The sequence below is a fragment of the Pungitius pungitius genome, chromosome 11 (assembly GCF_949316345.1).
Source record: "Pungitius pungitius chromosome 11, fPunPun2.1, whole genome shotgun sequence".
NCBI lineage: Eukaryota > Metazoa > Chordata > Actinopteri > Perciformes > Gasterosteidae > Pungitius > Pungitius pungitius.
This window is the reverse complement of record NC_084910.1, coordinates 11,658,280-11,679,070: the sequence shown is the minus strand read 5'-3', so window position 1 is coordinate 11,679,070 and position 20,791 is coordinate 11,658,280. Positions and strand designations below refer to the sequence as shown.

The 20,791-nt window shown below is 41.8% G+C and overlaps 1 protein-coding gene across 1 annotated transcript; it reads left to right on the top strand.

Moving 5' to 3' along the window:
* The first annotated feature begins 761 nt into the window (after nucleotides 1-761).
* On the top strand, nucleotides 762-15,243 carry pde11al (phosphodiesterase 11a, like). Its single transcript, XM_037454933.2, has 20 exons — nucleotides 762-4,826; nucleotides 5,396-5,554; nucleotides 6,712-6,801; nucleotides 6,908-7,048; nucleotides 7,194-7,258; nucleotides 7,414-7,534; nucleotides 7,713-7,788; nucleotides 7,876-7,943; nucleotides 8,066-8,158; nucleotides 9,825-9,875; nucleotides 10,027-10,173; nucleotides 10,286-10,393; nucleotides 11,145-11,254; nucleotides 11,338-11,428; nucleotides 11,938-12,038; nucleotides 12,228-12,305; nucleotides 12,407-12,470; nucleotides 12,645-12,719; nucleotides 12,850-12,933; nucleotides 13,051-15,243. Exons 1-20 carry the CDS (start codon nucleotides 4,050-4,052, stop codon nucleotides 13,291-13,293), a joined length of 2,742 nt encoding a protein of 913 aa, XP_037310830.1. The 5' UTR covers nucleotides 762-4,049; the 3' UTR covers nucleotides 13,294-15,243.
* Nucleotides 15,244-20,791: the final 5,548 nt, after the last annotated feature.

The window sequence follows — 20,791 nt, the reverse complement described above, 5'->3', positions numbered from 1 at the left end:
GTGGTTAATCACTTCTCTGGATGCCAATCACCCAAACATCAAGTGTGGATCTGATCATATTACATCCGCAGTATGTTGAATTCATACAACTAAGCATCAGGTAATAATAAAGTGAAGCTGGGTACGGCGGAGCACAAGCTGACACCAGACACAGGCTGAGCTCGGTGTGTTGGTGTTTGGTTACAGGACTCTTGTTTCGTTGACTACATTCTTAGGCAACGGAGATACAGTTATACATTCAGACTGTTTGCAAAAATTTGTTCAAAGAAAGTTTCAGGTACAACCTCGAAGGAGAAACCCAGTCTGAGGATCATGCTGTTCTTATGTTGATTTATGTGCTCATTTTCTGGAACATCTTCTTCTAGGTTTTTGTTGGAAAGCTAGACGTGCAGAGTCCGTGGTGCTAATACTCTGTCATGACTGAGCGAGCATGAATAGGGATAATTTGTCACTTTAGCCAACACCTACGATTCTGATGAATGTAAAAAGGACTAAAAGTAACCAATGCAAATTGTTTTCCCCTTTTTTGGAGGTGAAATGGCAATGTGTCAGGATTCTGAGTTTTAGAATAACTTCATTTTACGCATTCTTAACAGTAACAGGGGAGACCAGGCAAGGAAAGTTTTTTTTGTATTGCATATTTCAACAACAAGACATTTCAAAGTGCTCTACATAGAACCAATTAAACAAAAGGTGAAAGAAATATGAATAACTTTTAGGTTCCCAGAACCGAGGTTACAACCTGAACATTTTTAATTCACAGAACCAGAGGTTTTTAAGTCTTCCCTGTATTGTTTTTTGGGGTTTCCAGGACAAAGGTTCTACTCTCTTCCCTTCAAATAAAGGATTTGAAGAAGCATCATTTTTGAATATAGTTCAATTAAAGGCAGCAACAAACATAAAGATCTTCAACCCTCATTTGTAGCAGCTGAGAATCTCTGCAGACCTGCTGCTTGTCGGGAGTTTGTTCCAGATTTGTTGAGCAGAAAAACTGAACGCTGCTCCTCCGTGTTTGGTTGTGAAACCGGGAACGAGTCCCACACGGCCTGAGAGGTTGAGATTGTTCGTAAAGTCAGAAATCTATTTTGGCCCTAAACCATTCACTGCTTTAAAAACCAACAGCAGGATTTTAAAGTAAAGTTGGACAGAGAGCCATTGTAAAGCCCTCAGAACGGCAGTGCCGTCCTCCACTTCCTTTGTCTTATAGGACTCGGGCTGCAGCGCTTTGAATCTACTGCAGTCGTCTGATTGTTTTTTTTACAAAACCTGAGCGCCCCAGAATTGAACCTTGGGGAACACCACATGTAATTTTAGTCCACTTATGTGTAATTAGCTGCAGACACAAAGTGCTCTTGGTACTTCAAACCAGTTTATTGCTGTGCCACAAAGTCCAACAAAGACTTTTATGTCGTGGCCAACCGTGTCCAATGCAGCACTCAGAACCAGTAACACTAGAACCGTAGTTCTGAAACTGTCTTTGTTTAAATATTAGTTTAAATTATTTTACTAAAGAATGGGAGTTTTGATATTGTACTATACTTTCTCTGTCATGGTTTGGTTCTGCTTCCTCTCTTATGTTGTAGTTTTCATGTCTCTCGTGTCCCTGGGTAGCTTCCCTTCCTGCCTTGTCCTGTGATTGCCTGATGGTTTCCCCCTGTGTCCAATCACCTGCACCTTCCTAGTGTATTTAAGCCCTGTGTGCCTGTTGTCCCTTGTCGCATCATTGTCTATGTCAGCCGTCGTTGGTGCCCGTCCTCCTGTTTTGTTTATGAATAAAGAGCACCTTTGGAAGATCCTGCATTTGAGTCCTGCCTTCAGCCTGCACCAGCACCGCTCCCTGACATTCTCCATGTTGCAAAGTCTGAATTAGCCTTTTTAAAGACTGGTTTATTAACTTCAGTTTGCATGGCCTGTGGGAAGACCCCTGGCGTAAGGCATGTGTTTACAATTTGTAAAAGATCAGTTTTCATGTAGTTTGAAATATTCTCGAAAAGGTGTGTTGGTAGCAGGAGGAGGACTTAGGATATATATCATTCCAGATTTCCATGGTTGATTAAATGAAAATGTGTCATGATATATACGTATATATATATAATTTAGAGATGGCGACAGCACATGCTGTGCTTCTTGTGGAGGTAACGTTTTTCTAATTTTCAGAATCTTGTCATTAAAAAGGGAAAGGATTGGAGCTCAACACACACTGACAGTGGAGGGTTCGTTACCCTGGCGACGTTAGCAAATAATGAGCGTGTGTTATCACTATTGGTTATGATGTCAGAGAAGAAGGACTGCCTTGTATTTCTCAGTTTCAAATTACATTTGCAAAGTCTTTCTTTATAGATGTCACACTGAACGTATAGCTGGTGTATAGCAGTATGTCACATCTCCATTAACTACGCGAGAGGCACACAAAGAAATACCTTCTGATGATACAAATGTAAAAACATCCAAAACTTGAGAAGAAAATAGTGTGTGCATGTGGGAACCCATTACTAACAGTGAGAAGGTGATTAAAAACTGAAAAACGTATTCAGGGCCTCAAAAGCCCACTTGATCGACTCCCATCCCTTAAAACAGAAACCTGGAGCAACTGTTTCTAAATACAAGTTTTAAATCAGTAAACAGTGAAGATGTTCGGTGCAATCAATGCAGCTGCCTTTTTGTTGGACATGACTGTGTTCAAAGCTGCAAGGTTTGCCTTGTCTTTTTGGCCCACACAAGACCCACATTCTGCATTCTGCTTTTTAATTGGGATTCCTAAGAGACTTTGTCCAAAGTCTCAGCAAAACACCCGAGTCGTATCAAGCAGCCTAAGCTAAGTCCAGTAACCAATTACCGGGCTCTGCCCCAGCGGAGCTGGTGTTCTCTGGATGAAATCCCTGCTTCTGAATTTAAAATATGCCATAGCCAGCAGTGATTCCCCAATGATACTAACTGATTGTGCACATTCAAGTTTGTGCTTAATCCCTACAGGGTTCTACACACCAATTGAAGATGAACTTACTCTGTAATTTGTGTATTTACAAAAACCTCTAAAACACAGATAAATGAATGCACTTCTCTCTACAGGAAAAAAGAAAATTGGCATCGGCTATTAGCTCCAAATTATCGGCTCAATCCATCGGTCAAAAAAGTCTGTTAGAGACCTGAAATAAGCCATGTGACCCTTGTGATCCCTGAAACAACATAGTAAACCCCCCGGCCCCCTCAAAACCACCTAGAAGCAGAGCCAGGTTATCAATTCGATTTCGGTAATTTGATGTAGGAATATTTATTATGTAATAATATGAAGTTAAAGATTTACTAATTCAAAATTGACACAGCCTGTGCAGCAGGTCCTTATACTGACCGTTGGTCTTCTGTCGTTCTCTCAGTGATACACCACAAATGCACGTATATGAAGGTTGAGGTTTGGTTAAATCTGTGTGAATCCTACCTAAGCGTCAGGGGCCATTGGCCCATTGTCTGCAGCCCAGTGGGTAAAAAAACAAAACACATTTCACTACTGCAGTGTAGTGTGTGGCTGTTTCAGTGTGTGCATGTGCATATTTCTCTCTATTACTCCGATATAGCACTTTCCCAGTCATTCTTTAAATGCAGCCAAAATTAAACTGAAATCCGTGCTGGGTTTTGATTGGAGGCCTGCAAAGGGTGTCTCTGGTGGTAAAGAATAAAGAGAGCGAGTGAACAGCCTCCTCTGCAGTTTTTTTCCCTTCAATTTCTAAGGAGAATATGTAAGCGCTGTGTTTTTCTACACCTCTCAATAGTTTCCCCCACAGGCACTCAATGTCGACTTGACTGACAGCTGTAACGACTCTCGATCATCATCGATCCGATCACAAAAAAACAAACGAATTAGTTTGACCCCCTTTGCTACCAGTCTTTCAGGGTGAAAGTGTCTCATAAAGGGAATAGATGCATTACTGTTTTGAAGACATCACTTCTCTGAAAAGCTCTGCTGCAGTCGCATCCCGCCGTCATCCAGACATCCCCAACTCCTGCTCTCCTTCATTTCAGCGTCTCAGTCGGTCCGCACGGCACCTCTCACCATGACAACATTTGACTTCTCGGACGTTGAAGCCTTTTTGGATCGCCATCCGGACCTCTTCGAGGAGTATCTCGTTCGAAAAGCGAAATGCGACCAGGTTAGCAGATGGTTGAAGGAGCACCAGCCGTTGAAAGTGTCCGCAGCCGACGAGAAGCGTGCCGCGGCCGCCAGGGACCCTCCGTGGGCGAGCAACCCGGACGGGCTCCGGCGCAGATCGTCCCACATGGAGCTGCGACGGAACTTCGCGCGGTCCAAAGCCAGCACCGCAAACCGGACCTACGACGAGCACGTGAGTCTCAGCGAGCACGGGTCCCAGTCCAGCATGAGGCGCCGCGCGCTCCTGCGTAAAGCCAGCTCGCTGCCTCCGACCACCGCGCACATCCTGAGCGCCTTGCTGGAGTCCCGGGTCAACGTGCCCCAGTACGCCTCCAGCGCCATCGACTACAAATACAGGCTCAAGGAAACCAACGAGAGGGAGTTTTTCTTGGAGTTGGTGAAGGACATCTCCAACGATTTGGACCTGACAAACCTCAGTTACAAGATCCTGATTAACGTGTGCATCTTGGTGGATGCAGACAGGTGTTCGCTTTTCCTCGTGGAGGGGCCCGCACACAAGAGGACACTTGTATCCAAATTCTTTGACGTTCACTCTGGCACCACTGTCAGGCCATCGTCCAGCACCCTCAACTCCAATGAAGTGCAGGTGCCCTGGGGGAAGGGTATCATTGGATATGTGGCAGAGCACGGGGAAACTGTAAACATCCCAAACGCATATGAGGTGAGCCTGCTATATGGTGAATATATAGATTTAATGTGCAGCGAAGCTATCGATTAATGATGTGGGTATGAGGGGTTTTCTCCATTGGGAATAGACGTTCCTACATTCATGTCACTAAATAATGTAATGTTTATTTCAGCCGAACTCAGAGTTGAACAATGGAACACAAAAAAAAAATGAAATGGAGAAAGGCTCTAATTACTTCAATTATGTCATTTGAAAAGAAAACCCTGTCTCTCTAAAAGAAAAAGGCAATCAGATGCTGTAATTCTTCCCACAAGCCCACATCATTATATCATGGCCCTGGGCTGCATGCAAGATAAGGCAACATGGTTATGCCAATTCCCACTGAGGTCTATTACTGCAATAGTTTAGATATATGTCAGGGGAATCATAGTTTTTTCCTTCTTAAAATATTTGTGAAAAATAAAAAATAAAAGTATAGAAATGTATTGTCATACTGTTAAATTTGCAGTTCTTACTAGTCCTTTTTAAGTTATCTTAAGTTATTTGTGTGTTAATCATGCATATGTTATGTTTAACATTTGTTTATCTGACGGCTATTGCAGGACCACCGCTTCAGTGATGAGATAGACAAGCTAACAGGCTACAAGACTCAGTCCATCCTCTGTATGGCCATCTGTAACAGTGATGGGGAAGTCATAGGCGTTGTACAAGCAATCAACAAAAATCCCATGGGCACTCCCTTTACTGAGGATGATGAGAAGGTGAGCTGTTTTATTATGTCTCAGTTGCATGTTAGCGGGGGATTCTCCCATTCAGTGCATTTTATCCGCTATTTAATATCTTCACTTTTATTGTAATTGGTTTGTCCATTAAGGGCATTTCAGAGATGGTAAAAATTGGATTATTGTGGAACACGCACACACAGACACATACACACACAAACAAACACATACACACACTCACACGCTTTTTGCAGAGAGGCGCTTGACACATGCAGCTGTACAGTGTTTTTCCATTGAATCATCTTAATGGCTGGGAAGAGGAGGAAAGTGTTCCCTCGGATGAAAAACAGTAGAATGAAGAGAGGTCAACCTCTCAGTAAGTGTGAAGCATTAAAAATGTCTTGCTTTGCAATATACACACACACTTAGGAAACACATTTAAGGTGGATACACTTTTACAGATGGCTCCCTGGGCAACCTGCTTGGAAGAGATTCACTAGAATATGTTTTTTACTCTTTTTTACTGCACAAAGATTCAGATTTTATTCTACAAGTTTGATGATGAAGAAATAATATATTGTGTATCTTGTTTATGTGACAAGTATCTGGCACTAAAACAGAAAAGGTACTTGTTTGATACATACTTTGTACGATCTTTGTATGACCTGAACGATCAAACTGTTAATGTTTGTTTACCTTTCAGTTCAACTGTGCTGAGATTCTGCAGTTTGTCCACAAGGTGGCAGAGCAATGTTGTGGAAAATCATTTTTTCTTAATGCAACTCTTTACGCGCCTACTCAAAAACTATCCACTTTAGACTTTAAGTATTGAGTTGGCAGAATTTTAAGCTCTTTTAACATTTTACTGTATGAGAATCTAATCAAATTCAATGTGACTGCGTCTAAGCTACAAATACACTGACAGCGGGATCTGTCAGCTTACCTCCACATTTTTGGGTACCGCGATATCTCACTAAATGCCTTCTTTCTCTAGATCAATACTTCATTACCGAGGAATCTATTGAAGTAAATTTGTGCAGAGAAGCAGCAAACTCCATCATGACTTGCTTCTCCCAATTCCCACTTAATCTTTTCTTTTCTCTCAACCAGTAGCATGCCCTCTTGTTTAGCATACAGATAGCTATACTTCATTATGCAAGACGCCTTGTACCACTTTTCTTGCTACTTTTACTCAGGTTCTGCAGATGTATCTACCATTCTGTGGAATATCGATCTCCAATGCCAAGTTGTTTTCGGAGTCTCGCAAGGAGTATGAAAGGAGTAGGGTAAGAGACTAGTAGGCTAAACTTTGCCTTCATAAATCAATCATCTGGTTGTTTTATAGTAGCTGGAGAATCCATAGCAGCACAACTAGCATTCTCGTTGCCACAGGCTCTGCTGGAGGTGGTCAATGACCTGTTTGAGGAGCAGACCGACCTGGAGAAGATTGTTAGGAAGATCATGCAGAGAGCGCTGACCCTGCTGCAGTGTGAACGCTGCTCTGTGCTCCTCCTTGACGACATTGACTCACCTGTGAGGCTCTTCTAAGTTTTTATGTTTGTTCTGCACAAATGCACTTTTTTTCACTTTCATATTAAAAAAGTATCTGTTCTTGAATCAAAACACTCCTAGCTTTGTTGCTAAACGTCGTTATAGCAGATACCTGTGTCTTCTGTAGGTTGTGAAGTTCTCCAAGACGTTTGAACTCATGTCTCCCCTGTGCAACATGGACCGTGACATCAGGTGAAAGGAACATAATGGAAAAGATGATTCCAAATCACTAACACACACCCTAAATGGATACATGTGATGTGCATTTATACGAATCCATAACACACTCAAAATCACTGCTGCTGAACCTAATTATTGTTTCCTGTTCGTGTTATTGGGCACATAAGCATGGAGAAGCTCTCGTGCTCTGATTGGCTGATCAATAACAGCATTGCTGAGCTGGTGGCTTCTACGGGACTGCCTGTGAACATCAGCGATGTGTGTCAGGACCCACGATTCGATGCTGAGGTGTGGAAACAATGATAATGATGGACACCCGCACGCCTCAGGCTGCAGCACGTTATACACGCATTTAAGTTAATGTTCCTCTCAAATATAACATTTGGTTGCGGGCAGCTCTTTAAAATATGCATTTCTGGAATAAACACAAACTCTATTGTCACTCTATGGTCTCCTCTATTTACAGGCGGATCAGGCCTCAGGATTTCACATCAGATCAGTGTTATGTGTACCCATCTGGAACCGAACTCATCAGATAATTGGTAAATGGACCAGATAATATCAACCAGTCGTCACTGGGAAATCTGTTTTCACCATAAAGTCAATGTGGAAATGTGTCATTTCTGCAGGAGTTGCACAAATTCTGAATCGCTTGGACAGGAAAACGTTCAACGATGCAGATCAGAGACTGTTTGAGGTTTGTTTTGTAAAGCTCTAATCAGAGCGGTTCCCTGAAAAATGGGAGTGTCTGAATTTTGCATTCGATACAAATATGCCAATTTTTGTGTTCATTTCTCTGGATTTTCATTTGTTTTACAGGCATTTGTGATATTCTGTGGACTTGGAATCAACAACACTATGATGTACAACCAAGTTAAGAAGACGTGGGCCAAGCAGTCAGTGGCCCTCGACGTAAGCACTGCAACCTTTTTATTACAGCAAATGTAATGTTTACTTCCACCACTTTTGAGGACATCATTTTTTTTCTTTCTCTTTTCGCATCATTCTTCTCTCTTTGAAAATGAAAAATAAATGAGGTGAAGTTACAGAGATATTAGAGGAATACATCACCGACTAGCCACCAGTCTCTAGAGAACACTGAAGCCCATTGTCCTTTCCAGCGCATCAAATATAAACACTTTGCTGGCCTCAGATAGCGACGCACCCTTTGGCGAGCGTTTGAAACTCGCTGCACTTTCACGTAATCCTTCCCTTGTTAGACGCTCAGAGAAAACGCTTCGGCCGTCTGATGACAGGAAAGGGAGGTGGATTGGACAAACAAATACAGGAGACCAGAGTTTGAGACCAACGTTGGTGTCCCAAAATGTTACTTATTACTTCAAAAGTTATGTTATTTGTGTTTGCTTATATTACAATGTATACACGTTGATGCTCTTGTTTTAAGCCCAACCATCATGCTTAACTTATTTAAGTCGTTCTGCTGTCGGAACCTTCATGTTGTTTGATTTCACAACGTTAAACACAGGTTTACTGTGACCGCGCACTGGGCTAATTATAAGCGATACCTTGTAATCAACTAGCAAGCTCAATATTTCATAGACTGATGCAGGAAAATAGGTATTCTGTTACAGAGTAAATCAAAGCTTCCTAAATTACTATGAATAAAACAGGCAAAAAATAAGCCTACAAAATGGTAGCTGTGGAATGTAGTGTCACTGATTAATCCTAGCTGAGGCTCTGCACATTCATTAGTGTCTCCATCTGTGTTCCGCTCCATTGCCAGGTATCTAACAGGAGCAGTCACATTATCCTCAGCAAACATGGTTCTGCTTCTCTAACATAAATATTTCAGCTGCTTTGAATAATTCATGATAAATACATGTTCCAGCCTGGACGGCTCTCATCAAAGGCAACAAGGCCTACTGTGTTCCTGTCACATAATCTTTGCTGTTTCTTTAAACACTAAACATGGATTTAAGAAGACCGACAATAAAACAACAACATGGCTTTGGAAATACTAGAGGAAAGAAAAGACAGGCATTAAAATCATTGAAGCATTGATTATTTCTGTTAGAGTTGGCAATATTTTGCACCCAATAGCATTTCAATCCGGAGAGACTTGTTGAAGTTTGAACAGTGCTTTATTATAACATGCATTAATTTTGTTATTGCAATGTGTTTGGGGCTTGGACTCCATCCAGCCGTAGGAAAGACCAGGGGCCGGGATGCTGAGCCGAGCTATATCCCCCCCTTCGGGAGTCCAGACACTGGTGATGGTGGTAGAGAATAAGTTGCTCCAATTTCCTGATGTGCCAGGTACTGCTGTAGATTGGAGGTGTCAGGGGTGGTGGCGGGTCGCCTTTGGTGCGCGCTGAAATGACAACTGACAGCAGAGAGAGAGAACAGTCTTTTAACGTTTGCCAGCCCTGATGCAATTGGTTTACGGTAACATCACCCACATCTGGTTGGCTGGTACTACCTGAACCCGCCCCTAATCAGCTGGCCGTGTGCCCCCATGGAGAGAGGAAGCCTACCGAGAATGGCAACGCCTGTCCAGTCTTCCTGACTGAATTTTCGCCTAAGCTTCATTTCAATCTGGATTTGTGTTTTTTTCCAGATGTTGTCCTACCATGCTACTTGTTCCAAGGTGGAAGTTGACAGACTTAAGGTAATTATAATGAACTTTAATATACAGTACCGACACTAACTTTCTGAAATGTATGAAATGTGACGTGTGATGGGTTGTAGGTGTATTTTTGAAACTGTGTCTCCTCCATTGCTGGCACTGTTTGACGAGCCATGTCCTCTGCCCCCTTAAGGCAGCAAAGATCCCCCTCAGCAGTGAGTTAGGCATCGACGAGTTTCACTTCAATGACTTCTCTTTGGACAACGACGCTATGATCACTGCATCACTGCGCATGTTTCTGGAACTGGGTGTCGTCCAAAAGTTTAAAATTGACTATGAGGTGAGGCCCTCGTAGATGTCATGTGACATGTTTGTCAGGCACTATGGCGCCCACCGGGTTTACAGTATGTGTGTTGTATGTATGTATATCAACTGTGTGTCTTATTTTGAAGGTTTTATGCCGCTGGCTTTTGACTGTGAGGAAGAACTATCGAACCGTAGCGTATCACAACTGGAGGCACGCCTTTAACGTGTCGCAGTGCATGTTCGTCATGATCACAGTAAGTTTGCGTAAGCATACGTTTCCTATGAAGCCGATTCTGATCAACAATAACCATCATTAAGAGGAAACATCATAGGAAAAACATTAACATTGTTTCTTATCTTTTCTTACTTTTTATTAATAATGAATAGAATAAACCTGCACTGAGTAAAGAGGAGGATGAGGAATCAGGAAACTTTTATTGCCATTATATGTCAGACATACATGGAATTTGACTTGGCGGTTGGTGCATGAAAGCAGACAGTACGACAATGGACAACAGACAACGTAGTGCAGGAATAAGATAAAAATATAATAAAATATATGCTATAGGTTAGTAAGTTTAGAAATAAAGATAAAATAAAAATACAAATAAAGGTAAAGTGCACCAGCTAACAGAAGGTGACAATTGAAAGTGATAAAGTGTATGTACATGTAGAGAGTGAGAGTCAGTCAGGGGGGGACTCGGGCTCTGTTGATGAGCCACTGCAACTGTTAGTGTGGCGGGAGGTCTTAGTCCTGATGGACCTCAGGCTCCTGCCCGGATGGAAGTGGCACAAACAGTTCATGTCCGGGGTGAGAGGGGTCGGCTACAATCTTTCTGGCCCGCTTCAAAGTCCTGGAAGCCAACAAGTCCTGGAGAGACGGCCGATTGCAGCCAATCACCCTCTCTGCAGAGCGGATGACACGCTGCAGCCTGCCCTTGTCCTTGGCTGTGGCTGCAGCGTGTCATCCGGAGCCCATGTGTGTGTGTGTGTTTCTTTTGGCAGACAGCTAGTTTCCGGGACGTCCTCACGGAGGCTGAGATACTGGCACTGATGGTGGGCTGTCTATGTCACGACTTGGACCACCGGGGAACCAACAACGCATTTCAAGCCAAGTAAGTGAGGCAGGCCCAAGGTTTGATGACCCACAGGTGAGTTTGATGTGCCTGAGAGTTTCGCTGCTTGATTTTTCCTGCAGGACAGGTTCTGCTTTGGCTCTGCTCTACGGGACATCAGCCACCCTGGAGCATCATCACTTCAACCATGCAGTCATGATCCTGCAAAGTGAGGTCAGATCAGTATTCTTTTGTTTCATTACAACGCCCAAGTCATTGGGAGGTTCACTCTATTAGAGTAGCTATCCTTAGTTTGCTTTCCTTGACCACGGAGTGTTTATTTTCTCCTTTAGTCAACAAGCAAAGCACCACCAACACACCAGTGTATAAATGACTTCATGTCAGACCAACTAATGGAATGATTTCAACATTTTATGTGTCTTTAAGCGCTGGGTCACCAGAGAGACACTGGTGTGCAGTGTGTGTCAGGCCCCAGGTGATGATAAGACAATGGGAATTAGTTTGACCATCAGGAACTGTGCTCTGTATTGATTTATTTTAAGAGAGGACAGAGGGGTCTATACACATCGCTAATTAGCATTTACAGTTTGCTGCATTTGACAGTGAGCGATGACTTTACCAATGCATTGGTGTAAGGAACCACTATTTTAGCAACTATTACTCATCCCTGCCGCCTTTTGTTTATGCTGCTACTGTATGCTATTGTATTTTTGTTCTCCCAGGGTCACAATATCTTTGCAAACCTCTGCTCAAAAGAGTACAGCAACATGATGCAGTTATTGAAGCAGGCCATTCTCTCCACGGACCTTACTTTGCATTTTGAGTAAGTGTTCTTCTTAATGGATTCAGAGCTGAAATACTACATAATTGGTAAAAAAGAAAAGCTATAGATTATTAAATGTTATTAGGTAAACGCCTCAGTGTAGTAACAAGACTCAACATTTGGATTTCTGTGCTTACGTGATAAAAACCTTCATTTTCCGTATCCTTGATGGCGTTGTTCCATTGTCAGGCGCAGAACCAAGTTCTTTGAGTCTGTTCTGTCTGGGGAATTCAGCTGGACAGATGAAGGCCACAGAGAAGTTCTCAGGTGTCTGCCTTTGTGCTAAGTAAAACTTTTCTGGGCCCAAAACACTTTCACTTTGAACAGCCAAACGAGTAGCTAGAAACTCGCTTTGATGTCATCGACAGGTCCATGCTGATGACGGGGTGCGATCTGGGAGCAGTCACTCGTCCCTGGAAGATATCCAAACAGGTCGGATGCTTCTCACATCTGTGCTTTCACATGTAGAAATACGAGTGGGATTTGATTTAAAAAGGACTTCTTTGTGCATAATGTCACACTGACTGTTTTAGGCTGCAGAAATTTGCATTAGAAAAATACAGCATTTTTTTTAATAGATGGTATTTATGTTTACTTATATTTAAGGTTGCAGAGCTGGTGACGAGTGAATTCTTTGAACAGGGTGACAGAGAGAGGTCTGAGCTTAAGTTGACCCCCGCGGTACGTAAGCAAGCTTTAAAAGACTCATCTTCCATTTTTTTTTGCCTAGTATTTTTGGGCATTTTTTTTGCCTAGTATTGAAGTGAATGTTTCAGGCCACGTATAACAGAAGATTATCACCTCTCTGCAGGCCATATTTGACCGTAATCGCAAAGATGAACTACCTGTCTTACAGCTGGAGTGGATAGATGGGATATGTAAACCCCTTTATCAGGTAAACCTTCCTTTAAAGTTTAACCTTTTATTGTGGGTCTTGTTTTCAAAAATCAAAACAATAAAAGCATTATTTGGGTTCTGGAATATCAAGTGTGCTCTCCTCCGTCGCTTCCAGGCAATGCTGAAGCTAAACAGGAAGTTGCAGCCGATGATTGACGGGATGGATGCCAATCGAAACAAATGGCAGGAGCTCTGCTCTAACTTTCAGGAAACACGCAGAACCTCAGTGTCCAATCAGAGTGGTGAATCCGATCAGAGTCCTAAGCCCCATAAAGGCCCAGATACAAATCAACACAGAGACTCCACAGAGACTCTGATGCCTGTGGAAAACACTAAGGTTGGGTTAAAGTCTACGTAAGCAGAGTAAACCAAGGTTAGGTTTCTCAGCAGCAGCTGGTAACATGATGCCTACAGGAAAGAAGTAAAGCAAGCTAAGTGTTGAGTAAAGGCTAATCACAAGGGACTCCCTCAGAACCCTGAGATTTTCCAACACATTCATTACCCTAAACTTTTTTTTACAAATCTGGGTATTGGTTTTCCCAAGGTTTGTGTTAAACTCGAGAGCATTATTATTCATAGTGGTCAAACTCTTTCTTTTTTCATTTTGTCCTATCCATCTACATATCCATCCATCCATCCTTCTATCTATTTGGCTGCTTTTAATTACTCAGATGTATAAGATTGAGGGACTACTGTTGAAACCAAAGACGGCAACATACAACTCTATTGTTTTGCAATGGGAACTGCCTCAATTCCATAAGCCAATTAGAGCGCCTTTACAAAACCAAAAGGAATCACTGTGATTTCTCTCAAATAAAAACTCAAATTGCCATTTTGAATATGGACCGGAGCATGATCGTGTTCCTGTATGTTCCTTATGGTCTTACCTCGGTTGCAAAGCTTTGTCTGCATGGCATTATTTTCAACGTTCGTTGATTGACCAGCCACCAGCTGTCTTATTCTTCTGTGAATTGCATGTGTGTCTCATGGAAACGTTGTGTCTCTATGTTAAGGAATTAGATGGACAATGTGAGAGGCCAAAAAAGCCAACGATAAAATTAATAAATACCAACTAATTCCTGAAATAGTTATGACACAGAATACAAATTGTTTTGTCAAATGGGTCAGAGATTATTTAACCCATAAAGGTATAATTAATTTATTTTTGATTATTGATTATCAGTAAATCATTGATTAATTATCTCTCACCTGAGTGAGACAAACAAAGAACTATACATCTATGGCCCGACCTTATATTTGTTTGCGAAATGTGTTGTTACACAAATCCGTAATGAGCAAGCAACAGCAAGGAAAACAACAGACTGTGTATTGCTGTGGGTAAAAAGGAAATATTATCATAAGCCTATGCTTTCGCATTATGTACAAGATAAAAATGCTTAAATAAAAGTTTTGAGGTTCTTTTAAAGCAGAATTTGTATATATACATTTTTTTGTGTTGTTTCAGATTCATCACAAAACAATGTTTTGTTTTTCTGGGCAGCATGTCATTTTGAAACTGCATGTATTATGTTTGATGTTAATACTGGACATTATCTTGATGCCTTTTACTGCCCTATGAGATTTGCTTCGGATGAAGTCACCGTAAGGGATAAACTAAATATTGCTACGTAAGAATATTATTGTCACTGCATTATTGTTGTTGATAGCAGATAACAATTAATATTTTCAATCACAGATTATACCAAAATTATACACACATTTTTACATAGATTGGACTCTATATTTATGCAATATGTTTAATTGGCATTTTCACCTGCTATTTATAAATTGTCCTCTAAAAGGGGCATAATTAGACAACAAAGTGCTAGAAGGGAGTGAATCAATCATCTAGTTGTGTGAATAAAATGCTTTGGCATGGCAACTGATTATATGTGGTAATTTGTGATTGATGCATTTTTTTCAAATTCCCATGGCTATTATTTAAAAGTGCTTTACAGATAATGCTTTACAGATAATATAGAGTCTTAATATGAGCAAAACACAACTACTTATGAAAAGCGGCAGTGGAGTATTGACTGAGCACAGAAAGAAGACACTCTGCCTCTCTGTAAGTTATTATCCGAGCTTCTCCTTGCTCTGTTGACATAGTCCTCAGCCCATTTAGTGCATGTTAGTGCATGTGAGCATCACCTATAAGCCCGGGCATTGCATGGAGCTCCTTCTGCACTTTTAGCTGATAAGACCATCTCGACGGGCTGCATCGTCTGGGAAGCCTATTTCACCACTTGAAGACTATTGAACTATCCCTTTAAGAACAGTGAACAATACCAATAAAAACAAATGCTAACCAGCACTCATTTATTTATAAAATAACCAAGTTAATCAATGAATAAAAAAAGATGCATGTGACCAGAGAAGTGTCATTGTTAGGGTTAACTCATCCACGGAACCTCACAAAACACAGCCACGTCCTCACAGAGAGCACATTGTCGGGATGAGATATTCATAAAGTCTCTTTTAAATCCTGAGGTGTGAGTGTTTGATGTTGATTTTAATAAGGCAGCGAGGTAAGGCATTGACAGCAGTCGCAGTGGTTAAAACTCGACACGGATGCCGCCGCTAGCTGCCAAACCGCAGCCTGAGTTGGGCCTTAATCTATAATTTAACATGGATTGAGTTTATTCTCCTCAGGGTCGATGATCAGGGGAGAACTGGATGGAGATGAGGGAGAGCCTTCCAACCTCATCTTTGATCCCTCGGTCTTTCTTTTCTCCTGTTTGTTTCTGTTTTATCTCCCACAGACACAGAAACAATATCTTTCTCTCCAATTCAGTTTGACACCACATGCATGTACAGTATATACACACTGACAAAACAAAGCACTAAATGACTGGGTGAAAAAACAAACACCCTGGTGATAAGATATTTATACAGCTAAATTGTGTCCCGAGTCATTTCTCATGAAACTGAGAATAGAAAGCCAGCAATCAAGCAATAACGCCTGATAATGAGCTATGGCACTAAACATAACATAACCACAGTAATGAGATCACTCTTTACTGCCGCCCTGTAAATCTGGTGGACATTTCCTAGATCCATTTTTAGAGACTACTGTAGCAAACAAAGCCATACAAATGAAATAGTGCAAAGTAGACCATGAATATTAATACCTACTTTCAATGCTAGTGTACCAACAATAGCTTTCTCTCTCATGCTTATTACTTTTGTGTGTATCTATTTTTCTTATAATTCAATTTTGAAAGTCTATTATTAGTCTAAAGTAATAACAGCGAGCACTTCTGTAAAAAATACTCTAAACTTTCTTTGTTCACCTCAATGTAATCTTATTATTTAGATACCCTTGTTTGATATGCATCTGTAATATCAGCTTGTATTACAAACAAACTCAGACAGAGAAGAGGAAATAGCCTGTACATAGACCGGCTTTTAAGCGGCCCTACTCATTTCATGTATAAAATGAGCATCATGAACAGACAGCAATACAAACCTAACTGTTTGAAAAGGGTGATGATTATCTGCATTCAAACGTTCAACAGCAGGTTGTGGTGTCATAGACAGACCAGATCCAGCAGAGGGCTTTGATCACTGCTCTATGACCATGGACCACTTTACGAATGCTGGCTCCCAGATGGTGTTTTGCGGAGCAGAAAAAGCCCCGAAAAAAGTGAACGGTTGGTCTTTATGATGTACGGTGAGTTTTAACCTCATGATTTACTGTGAACATGAAAAGAGCGATTCTTCATCCAATGAGTTCAGCGAGACCGTCACAGCCTCAAACCTTTGAACATTTACAGCTGGCCATTATTTCATTCTGTCTCCGACTTCATATAAGTTCTGCAGACGAGATGTTCAAGGTTGATTATCCTGGCAGATAAATCAAGGTGTGCTGCACCGGTTACCCTTTAACTCAACCACTGTGTAGTCGGTTAACACCACTTCCGTTGATGAGATGCCTTAAAACAATTTTGACAGAGGAGAAATAGATATGTGCCCTTTTTTGTCAGCTCTGGACTGACCACGGCTTCCATGTGGAGAGACTCCTGTTGATTTCCTGAATGCTCAGAGCCGTTTGTGGGCACTGGAGAAACTCGTCTTATTTGGAGGTGCTATCCCTCAGTCACACGATGACTCAGGGGAAATCGGAGCAAGTTTGCACTTTGCCATTTTCTGCACTGCCTCCTCTGGCTGTCCGTCACAATCAAAGCGTTCCCAGTGTTATGACACGGAGATGAATAATTGATTCATGCAGGCGGCTCACTGGTTACGTAAGCATCAGACACGGTGCTGCAACTGAAGACAGAAATATTACAGTGGTTTGTTGCTCTGTGTGTATTTAAATCAACAGAATGTGCCGCATTGGTCTGGTTACAATGCACTAAATAATGAATGTAGGGGTTTTAAAGACATAACACTTGGTTTGGTTGTGCAGCAGCCTCACATATAGTGGTGCAATGGGATTGGAACTAAATTAAAAGACGGAGTATTACATAAAAATAATTACATTCACAGATTTTATAAATTGGAGATTTAGATTTCACTATGTCAATTAGTTGATCAATGAATAAATCATATGGCAGAAAACTGAATCAACAACTAATTTAATCATTTTTGTTGGAAGAAAAGTCAAACATTTTCTCTTCAAACACAAGGATTTATTGCTTTGTGCAGTGTTGAATTAACTTAAGCTTTAGGAATCTGTGATGGGTGGTTTCCCCCATTTTTCAATTTTAATCAAATATCTTTAGTGTCATGATCAAAATACTATTTGTTGGCTAAATTTCCATTTTAACACAGACACGTGATTAACATTAAAACCATGGAGAACAGCAAATCCTTGTTATGCTGAATTTTACCAGAGGACGAAAGAGAGAAAGAGAGAGAGGAAGGAAGAGCGGGGGAGATGGGAGGATAATGAGAGGGCGGAGCATGTGGTCTTGACCAATGCAATTGATTTGACCATAATCTGAGAGTCTACCCCTGTCCCGCTGACAGCTGGAACGCCCCCTCCCCCGTGAAAGGCCAGTGCTGGAATCCTTCAATAAAAAAAACCCATTGCTTTTTAGCAGGAACTCCTTTGATCTGCACTAATGGCTGTCGTCTCTGTCGAGCGACGGGCGGGTGGGTGTTTCACCCCTGATAGAAACAAGTCCCCCTCCCCATCAGGCCTCTGACTTTTAGAGAGCAGCACCTCTCCCAGTTAACTTCTGACTCCTGCCAACAGATGGAAGCAACCACAAGTGAGACGAACGAGTGAGTGATGCAAATTCAGCCGACAGTTCAAATAATAGTTACAGAAGCAAGGGTGGGTGACTTTTTTCAGAACTTCACTTTGTGATGATATCAATATGAAGATATTACATCAAGCTGAAAGAGAAATGGCTCTTTGGAACCTTATTTAAAAACATTTTCCGCTACCTCATTCGACAAAGCCAGAGACATTTATTTTGTATATATTAAAATGTATATGAAACTGCTTCAAGGTTACAAATAGATCCTAAAAGGTTTCTGTGTAACTCTGGCGTCACTCGTCTCTCGAAGCTCCATCACCACTGCAGCGTTCAGCTGGAATGTAGCCCCTGAACGCAGCACAGTGTGGGCTCAATGGCCGCAGCAGCTCGGGTCTGAGTTTGCCTGAGAAAAGGAAGTATCAACACAGTGATACTCAAGACACTCTCAGAATACATCAACTGTAATCATATACACTCACCGGCCACTTTATTAGGTACACCTGTCCAACTGCTCGTTAACACTTAATTTCTAAGCAGCCAATCACATGGCGGCAACTCAGTGCATTTAGGCATGTAGACATTGTCAAGACAATCTCCTGCAGTTCAAACCGAGCATCAGTATGGGGAAGAAAGGTGATTTGAGTGACTTTGAACGTGGCATGATTGTTGGTGCCAGAAGGGCTGGTCTGAGTATTTCAGAAACTGCTAATCTACTGGGATTTTCACGCACAACCATCTCTAGGGTTTACAGAGAATGGTCCGAAAAAGAAAAAACATCCAGTGAGCGGCAGTTCTGTGGGCGGAAATGCCTTGTTGATGCCAGAGGTCAGAGGAGAATGGCCAGACTGGTTCGAGCTGATAGAAGGGCAACAGTGACTCAAATAACCACCCGTTACAACCAAGGTGGGCATAAGAGCATCTCTGAACGCACAGTACGTCCAACTTTGAGGCAGATGGGCTACAGCAGCAGAAGACCACACCGGGTGCCACTCCTTTCAGCTTTCCAGAACAGGAAACTGAGGCTACAATTTGCACAAGCGCATCGAAATTGGACAATAGAAGATTGGAAAAACGTTGCCTGGTCTGATGAGTCTCGATTTCTGCTGCGACATTCGGATGGTAGGGTCAGAATTTGGCGTCTACAACATGAAAGCATGGATCCATCCTGCCTTGTATCAACGGTTCAGGCTGGTGGTGGTGGTGTCATGGTGTGGGGAATATTTTCTTGGCACTCTTTGGGCCCCTTGGTACCAATTGAGCATCGTTGCAACGCCACAGCCTACCTGAGTATTGTTGCTGACCATGTCCATCCCTTTATGACCACAATGTACCCAACTTCTGATGGCTACTTTCAGCAGGATAAAGCGCCATGTCATAAAGCTGGAATCATCTCAGACTGGTTTCTTGAACATGACAATGAGTTCGCTGTACTCAAATGGCCTCCACAATCACCAGATCTCAATCCAATAGAGCATCTTTGGGATGTGGTGGAACGGGAGATTCGCATCATGGATGTGCAGCCGACAAATCTGCGGCAACTGTGTGATGCCATCATGTCAATATGGACCAAACTCCCTGAGGAATGCTTCCAGCACCTTGTTGAATCTATGCCACAAAGAATTGAGGCAGTTCTGAAGGGAAAAGGGGGTCCAACCCGTTACTAGCATGGGGTACCTAATAAAGTGGCCGGTGAGTGTATATTGGCTTCAACTTAGCCCGCAGCGCCATGGCATCAATGGCCGCTCGTCATCGTCGTGGCAGCCCTTCACATGGAGTTGGTCCTTTGCATTGCAGAGGGGTAGCTGTGGGTTTGTGTCTCGATTTGTGTCTGTGGGTCTGTGTTTGTGGGTTCGTGTCTGCGTCTCTGGGTCTGTGTCTCTGTGTCACGTTTGCCATTGAAATATGTAATGCTACTGAATACTTAACAAGGATAATGCTATAAGCACACAAAATGTTACCTAAACTAATTCACAGTCATCTTTGGGTGTAGCGTGTTTGTGTTTATTATCCAGCTTACATTGTGGTTACTTGAAGTGCTTCTCATACAGATGTTAAAGTGGGCCTTGTGCCTCTGCATCAGATGCCACTGGGCAAGATAAATGGTTGATATTTTAATATGGATTTTCAAACCATGTTTTAACACATTGTGTTTATTTAGCTATATTGATCTTTCTTTAGGTTATATTAGTATTGTTTGTGATGTGTTTTTTGTGTACTTATTTTAAGTTGGTACTATTTGCTTAGTATATTTACTTATTTTAAGCCCCACATTGATGTTTTTTCTGAACCCAAAGCAAGTGCTTTTTGTTTAAATTCAAAAGATTTACTACACTAAATGCGATCAGTGGAGCGTCCATTATTGGACTTCACAGTACGTTAGAAAATAACAGCAGGGGGTCTGACTACGCGGCAGTGTGTGACAAGTTGGAATGATAAAGTGTTGGGTTAACAGCGAGTACCCCCAAGCCCTGTTTTATTTATTGTAAAATAATTGTTCAAATCCACTTGTAGGAACCAGTGGAGGAAAGAAAAGTGCACACAGAATAAAAGGTCAAAAATGTTAAATCTATACTAAAGATTATTTGGAAGCAGTATTGAAACGCAAACACATTTCTCATTAGTATAACATGAGTAAGTTCAGTCTTT

Excerpts from the sequence above, each read along its gene's own strand:
- pde11al (XM_037454933.2), top strand. The coding sequence starts at position 4,050 with ATGACAACATTTGACTTCTCGGACGTTGAAGCCTTTTTGGATCGCCAT. Across the intron at positions 11,255-11,337 it reads AACAACGCATTTCAAGCCAA|GACAGGTTCTGCTTTGGCTC; the intron begins GTAAGTGAGGCA and ends TTTTTCCTGCAG. Across the intron at positions 12,306-12,406 it reads GGCCACAGAGAAGTTCTCAG|GTCCATGCTGATGACGGGGT; the intron begins GTGTCTGCCTTT and ends TGTCATCGACAG.